A 7,578-nucleotide genomic window follows, 5' to 3' on the forward strand; every position below is an offset into this window, starting at 1 on the left:
TTCATTGAAAAAATGAATTCTAGTAAGATTCCTTTCTGCAGCGCAGAAGAAATATTAATCCTCCAGGCCTATGTAAATACACAAGAGACAGATTGCAGGAACTGGGATTTTATTGCTGCTTTAGAACCAGTTTCCTTAAGTACTGCTGATTCTCCTTTCACAGCAACAACACTTGCATGTACCCATCAAACTAGTTCTCATTTCCTGTTTGAAGCCAAATGCTACACTGTGCCAGACAAAATTCCGATAGCGAAACAGAGTTTGTACAAGGAACACCAGGAAAAATTTGGAATGTTAGCTCTGAAAATCAAATGCTGTATATTTACTGAGCTTGGTCACCTAGAAGTGCTATCAATTTCCTATTAAGGAGCTCTATTAGGCTTCAAAATTACCTCTCAACATTTTTTGCTTTTTCTGTTTAAAAATACAAGATTCAAGCCGTAAAAATAACCAACTTTTAATCATGCAACTTAATATTCAGAGAGTGGATTTTCTTTGTGGGGTGGGGGTAAGGCAAAAATATAGGAAAAACACAGAAAGCTAGTTCACAATACAAACCAAAAAGAGCACTAGAGATCTAGGAATATACCAGAACTGAGCAGCTGGTTTTATTTCTCAATAGTAAGCCATATCAGTTTTCCTTCTTATCAAATATTTACCTTAAATGTTCTAATTTCACAGACATTCCTGTTACTAAGCTCATTCATTAGAATATTTTGAAAAGGGAACACAAATGGGGTGAGATAATGAAAGTGAAGCAGTTAAAATTCAAATGAATATTTTGGTTTTCATACTTCTTGCAGTTTTCACTTGAAAATCCCCATGTTGTTGTTGTTGTAATGTAACTCAAAAAAGTGAACACTGGAAAAATACCTGACTTGGTGGTAGTTTTATTAGGTTTTAATCATTTAAACTGAAACCCTAAGTGCCATGTGTAGTCTTTTGAAATGGGCATGAAATAAAACCTAATCAATCAAAATGTGTGGGTTTTTAACTACCAGCATGGATTCAGATATGAATTTTGTCCAACATGTTAAAAGCTGGGTGCCTAACTTTGGGTTCCTAAATTCATCTTTGAGCACCTAAATAAATGGATTGGTTTTCAAAAAGTTCTGAGCACCCAGCAGCTCCTGTTGCTGTTTGTGGCAACTGTTGGTGATGAGCACTTTTTAAAAATTAGACTACTCTTAGGTGCTTAAACATGGATTTAGGAGCCCATCTTTTTGCGCCTACTGTTCAAAGTAGCTTTTCAAGTAACTTTTATTTTATGATGAAGTGCTCCACAAACCTGAATTCACATATCTCTGGTCTTTGGCTTTTCACATCCTATATTCTGGTCCAGATCTACCTTCTAGGCTTCCGCCCATTTCTTTAATACGGCTAAAAATACATCCTTGCAATTTTGTAACTACCATGAGAAACTCAAGATATTCTTGCAAGTTTGAGAGCACTGCTGAAGTAGGTGTCAAAGGCAGGGCCGCCCAGAGGGGAGAGGGCAAGTGGGGCAATTTGCCCCAGGCACTGGGCCCCGCAGGGGCCCCCATGAGAGTTTTTCGGGGCCCCTGGAGCGAGGTCCTTCCTTCTTCCGCTCCCAGTCTTTGCCAGTGGGGAGTCCTTCTGGTTGCACTTCAGCGGCAGGTCCCGTTTCGTCAGTAATTCAGCGCGGGTCTTCGGGGCACTTTGGCGGCGGGTCCCGGAGCAGAAGGCCCCACTGCCACCGAATTACCACCGAAGTGGGGGCCCACTGCCGCCGAAGACCTCAGGCCCCCGGAATCCTCTGGGCTGCCCTGATCAAAGGCCTTTAGATCTTAGTGTCTTAGGGAACCTGACCTAGGCAAAATATCCTATTCTCTTTAGAGAATTAACATACATAGTGTCACACCAACAGCATATGGTAATATCTTCTAGTTAAAACAGACTACATCAGTGACCTTTTGTATAATCCAGTAGATGGTGCTATGATGCAATAAACAAGCTTTACAAATATGTGAAATACACTAAAAATAGAGAGAGAAGGTTATTCTTTATCCTTTACCTGGTGCTGCTACTTTTATAGTGGCTGGTTTGACTGCAGGAGCTTTTGCTGGCTCTTAAAGAGAGCAAATTAAATAAATTACTATGAAGGGTTATAGCATGAAAATACAGAAGTATAAAGGAAGTCTACAGATGAAAAATATAGCCCTTGGTATATTTCTTAGTGAAGAATGAAGAAAAGAGATTATCAGAACAATAGAAGTGCCCAGACACACTCCACTAATTCAAAGGCATGAAAACAATCAGCAAAAATGTTTTTTTAGAGTAACCTGTCAATTACTATCATGAGCTAGTGGCTTCCTTCTCCCCACCCTGAAGAATGATCCTGGAGCCACTGCTTGGTTGCTACTGCATTAGACCCTACAGCTGCTGAGTCTCTCTACACAGAGGAGCAAGGCCAGTCAAGCCATGTAACTGCAATTCCCCATGTCTTGTTCCTCTCGTAGCATACGGACAAACTCTCTCTGGGCTGGGGCAAAGGAACCCGCCATGGAGCATAGTTCAAAGTTGTGAAAGGGTACCTAGAGGAACTCTAATAACCTTGTCCAAACATTGCATAAAAGAACCAGACTGAGTCCACTGGGTTCATCCACTCTGTACTAGAGTTTAGTTAATCCTATGCATCCTTAGCAACTGCTAGAACAGACTGTGCTAAACCAAAATAATTTAACAAATAGTCATAAGCCAAAGTGTACTGGTTTTCCTAATGGAATTTGGTTTATCAACTAAAAATATATATATATTCTCTGATTTGCAATTCACATTTTCATATTGCAGAAGGAAATAATTAATCATCTTAATCATAATCTGAATTACAAAATGTTAGTTAATCCTTCACATCTGTCACAATGTTATTAAAAAGAAAAAACCCTACTGCTAAATCAGAAATTTAATTTCCAGTTCTTCCCCTCTACTATATTGAGAAGTTCATGAAAGATGCATCAGAATGTCTTGTAAAACATAATGAAAAGAGAATATAAAGTTTAACATGTGTGGGATTGGTTTGTTTATATCCATTTAAAACTATGCAGTAAATTAGTACTAGAGCACTATAATTACTCTGCAAAAAGAACAGCAGTACTTGTGGCACCTTAGAGACTAACAAATTTATTTCAGCATGAGCTTTCGTGAGCTACAGCTCACTTCTTCGGATGCACAGAATGGAACACACAGACAGGAGATATTTATACATACAGAGAACATGAAAAGTTGGAAGTATGCATACCAACAGGAAGAGTCTAATCAATTGAGATGAGCTATCCTCAGCAGGGGAAAAAAACTTTTGAAGTGATAAATAAGATGACCTATAGAAGGTGTGAGGAGAGCTTAACATAGGGAAATAGATTCAATTAGTGTAATAACCCAGCCATTCCTAGTCTCTGTTAAATCCTGATTACTCTGGGGGCTCATTCCTTCTTTATTAAGACCTATAGGAGAAGACCTTGTTAAACAGTTTTCTTAGCATTTCTACCCGGGTCCCCTCCCCTGCAAAAGAAGAAGAGGTTCAATCCACAAACCCTACAGATCTCAGGGATTCACTAGAATTATATGGGCTCTGATGATGTCTTTGCTCTCCCTCCAATTCTCAGGCAATGCAGCTCCATTGGAGCCAGGCTGCCAAGACATCCCATACAGGCAACTGCCTCTGGAACTACTCTTTAAATTGATTCCTAAATCAGAGGGATTATGTGCTGTGGCAAGGTACCTCCTCCATCTCACCAGGCTCAGCACTTCCCCCTCTGGTAGTGAGAGCCTCCCACACCAGATGGTGTTTATTTTTCCACTTGAGGTTTATTTCCCAATATTATCTAGGAAGGCCTTGGGGCTAGCCCAGGAGCACTCCTCTGCCAAACAAAAAGAAACAAATTCACAACATAAAATAAAGGGAGATACTTTTTACTACTCCTTCCATGGGGACATGTGCAAGGGTGCTGGAACTAGGGCTGCTGGGGACACAGCAGCATCCCCTGGTTTGAAGTGATTTCCATCATACACAGTGTTTTCAGTTTTGTTCAATGGCTCTCAGCACCCCCACTATACAGATTGTTCCACTGTCAGTAGGCATGTGGTCAGGTTATTGGCCTCAGGGTGCCAGTCCTCCCCCTAAACAGGCAGTGAGTTACATAGCTTCCCCTATAGGGAGGAGAGAAGCCTTCCACCCTAGAGAAGCCTTTCTCCCAGCTGTCACTAGTTCTGCAGCAAATTGTCTCTCCTCCTCCTCCTCTCTCACTGGAGTTGGGGTTTTTAAAGGTGTCAGGCAGCCCTTAATTGGACTCAGGTATCCCTAGCTGACCTGAGGTAACCTCTTTTCAGCTTATAGGGAAAAGGACCTTTATCCTTCTAAAGCTAATATACCTCCCTTCCACCACTGTCTTACAGCTGTCCAGTCTGACTTTGTTACAGTGAAAAAAGTAATACAGCAAATAGGCACATGAGTAGTTTTACGCTTGTGAGTCATCTCATTGATTCAATAGGATAATTTGTATGAGTAACGTTACCCACATGCCTTGCTATAAGTAGGATTGAACTCTTAGTTTGTATTATCTGATCAATTTTCATGCCAGGCTTGGGCGGGATGATGATGCATAGGCCCTTCTCAATGCATAGATCCTGAGTTCCAGTCGAGATACTTCCTTAAGGTACTGGGAAGATGGAAGACTCTTGCTGCAGAGATAATTGAAACCCCTTCAACATAGCCCAGAAAAGATCAGGCATGGATCAGAGAGACTGGTCAGCATCCCCAAAACTGTGGGAATCCATGAAATTTTTACTCATAGGTAGCATTTGAGCCAAGGGTGATGCTTGAGAGATTAACATATTCCATAATCTTTAAAAATATACCACATATTCAACAATCTGATCACTTGAAGTCTGACCTCTATAATGATGTATGATAAGTGTGTTAACTATGGGGGAGCACTACTGGTTACAAGCATGTAGAAATAAAGGTTCCTGGGCTACCGAGCTGACTATGCTGTTTTCTTGAAAATATTGTTTTCAGATCATTGCACACTCAGAATTCCTTCCACGGGACTTTTAGGTACACAAGGAATGCAAGGTTATGATCTATGGGGTTGTGAACAGGACAGGCACCATTTACTTGGCAATTTGAGAGTACTTCGGCATTTCTCCAGAAACCTATCAGCACATAAAGCTTTTCAGCCCTTCTACCAAGCTCACAGCCACTGGGAACACATTACAACTGAAATTATTTTTGACATTTCCTTCTCTGTGAAAACTTCTGCTATTGTAGACATGTGATTAAAAAAAATGGGGGAGGCAAAACTACCAGTCGCAAGGAAGAGCGTGGAATTAGAAATAGCGTGTGAATGGGTTTAGAAGGGAGGAGGCAGCTGAAGTCTAAACATGTCATTTTTCAATTATAAATGGTGAAGCTATTTTCTTCTTTGCATCTTCAACAATTTTAATAACCATTAATTGGGGACACTGCAACATGTTTAAAACAGCTTTATGTGGAAAAAAATCATGAAATCATGTAAGAGATTCTTACTTTTAGGTTCTTTGGACATGACAGGTTCTTTCTTACCATATAGTATTTTTTTCAATTACAGTATATGCACATAAATACAGACAGACAGATAATTACAATAGAAGTGGCTGCCATGGGGTTGAGTTGTTTGGATATGCATTGAGATGAGTTACTTAAGGCCCTTTTCACAAGGAAGTTGCACCAGTTTAACATCAGATGTAAATTTAAACTAAACAAGTGCAAAAAGTGATGTGAACACAATTATTTTTGGTTTAATTTAAGAACATGAATCTATTTAAGAGCAGGTAAAACCTGTTACTGATTGACTTAAACAAAATCAATGAGCCTGACCACGCAGTTTTTTTCACTACTGTAACTAAACCTTAAGTTTGTCATACCTTTAGTTAAACTGGTGTAACTCTGCACACAGATTTTATTCATGATTAGTGAGTAAAGAGAATGTGTTGTGGGTTGATCTATATGGTATGTGAGAGAGCTGGGCAGAGAGGTATTTCGTGACAGGTGGCCTGTTGGTTATAGTTAACTTAACTACCTGCTTTGAGGATTTTTATTTGGGCAACCAGCTGTGGCAGTTACGTCCCATTGGCCACCTTATTGGTAACACTTAAAGACCCTCTCTGCTACTTTAATTGGCACAGGCAACAAGCTGTGACATATGAAACATGAAGAAACTGCTTGAGTGACAATGGGAAAATAGAGAGAGCTAGTATTTAGATTCTTAACATAATATATAATTTATTTAATTGCTTCTTTAAACACTAACACTAGAAATATTCCAGCATGAAAGCCATCAAAATAAAGTGGACTTTGAGCTGCAAAACAGGACTAGACCATTACTAACAACAATACAGAGTTGCTTGAGTTTAAACTGATGTCTCAATTGTCATCAGAAGGTTGATATGAGATAAACTAATATCAATGACTGCCAAGCATTCTAATAAAAAGTCTGAAAAATTCCAGGAGAAACACATTTATATTTGGGTGATATGCTGCTTTGAACCAAAATGTTTCTGGGTTAATCCTCTGCTTTCACTAACTTTCTGTGAAAACATGTTTTGCAGGCATTACTTCAAAGCATGATAATTACCACATTTAGATTAAATTAATCACGAAGCAGCTTACAGACATGTTATCTAGCCTAAGGGGTCTACTGAAGCCTTTAAGAAGTGCCTAGTAGTTGCCAGATATGGAAATTTTAAAAGGTGTATATTGCAGCAATATGAATCATTTATCATAATAATCTGCCATTGCTATAGGTTATAAAAAAATAAACAAAGTGGAAGCATCATTTACAACAGTAGACATGATCTAAATAAAGCCCCCAAGCTTTCTGTTTCATTTTTTCCATATAAGTCATCGTTTACTAGGTCAACATTCCTCAAGCGAGTCTCTTTAAATCTTTCCTTATAAATGTGTGTTCCTTACATCAGAAGGAAAGGCATGCACATATCATAAGATAGGTTGAGTATGCTTCCTGGAAGCCATATAATAGCATCAGGAACCAGGGCCATCGGGCTGGCACCGAGGAGGAATACTGTTCCAGATGCCTATAGGACATTCCTTGACCAGCAGAGAGACTTAGTAATAAGCAAACTGTCTTTGACGTTAGCTGTAGAGACTTACTGATCTCCAGCAATAATGAAAATAGTTTTTGTTTCTTTTAAAAATGATTACTTTCAAAAAAGATGGTCCACTGATACTTTACCTTAAGCAATAAAGTGGAAATCTTGGTAGAATTTTGTGCAGCAGTTAAAATATAGAGCAAGGTTTTCAAAAGTAATTGGTGCTTTTTCATTTTTTGGTGCCCATCTTGAGATACCTTAAAAGGGCCTTTATCAGAAAGTGCTGAGGACACCTTTGGTAATCCGGCCCCTTCTTTTGAGCCACCCAAATACTAAGGCACCCAAATGTTAGAATGGGTTCCTGTCTGCATCCTGTATCACTTGCCATACCGGTATTGCCCTGGCCTCTTCCTTTGTCATTCAGTGTTGAACGCATTCTACAACAATATGCATTACCTCACCTTTTGGGGG

The 7,578-nt window shown here is 39.5% G+C and overlaps 1 protein-coding gene across 1 annotated transcript in view; it reads right to left on the reverse strand.

Annotated features, from left to right (window-relative positions):
- The window catches only part of TRDN (triadin), a 331,687-nt gene that overhangs the window by 126,668 nt on the left and 197,441 nt on the right, over positions 1–7,578 (reverse strand). The window contains exon 17 of the mRNA XM_075064568.1: positions 2,036–2,089. Coding sequence (XP_074920669.1) covers positions 2,036–2,089 — 54 coding nt within the window. The remainder of the gene's footprint in view (positions 1–2,035; positions 2,090–7,578) is intronic.

This window comes from Chelonoidis abingdonii, chromosome 3 (assembly GCF_003597395.2).
Source record: "Chelonoidis abingdonii isolate Lonesome George chromosome 3, CheloAbing_2.0, whole genome shotgun sequence".
NCBI classification, from domain to species: Eukaryota; Metazoa; Chordata; order Testudines; family Testudinidae; genus Chelonoidis; species Chelonoidis abingdonii.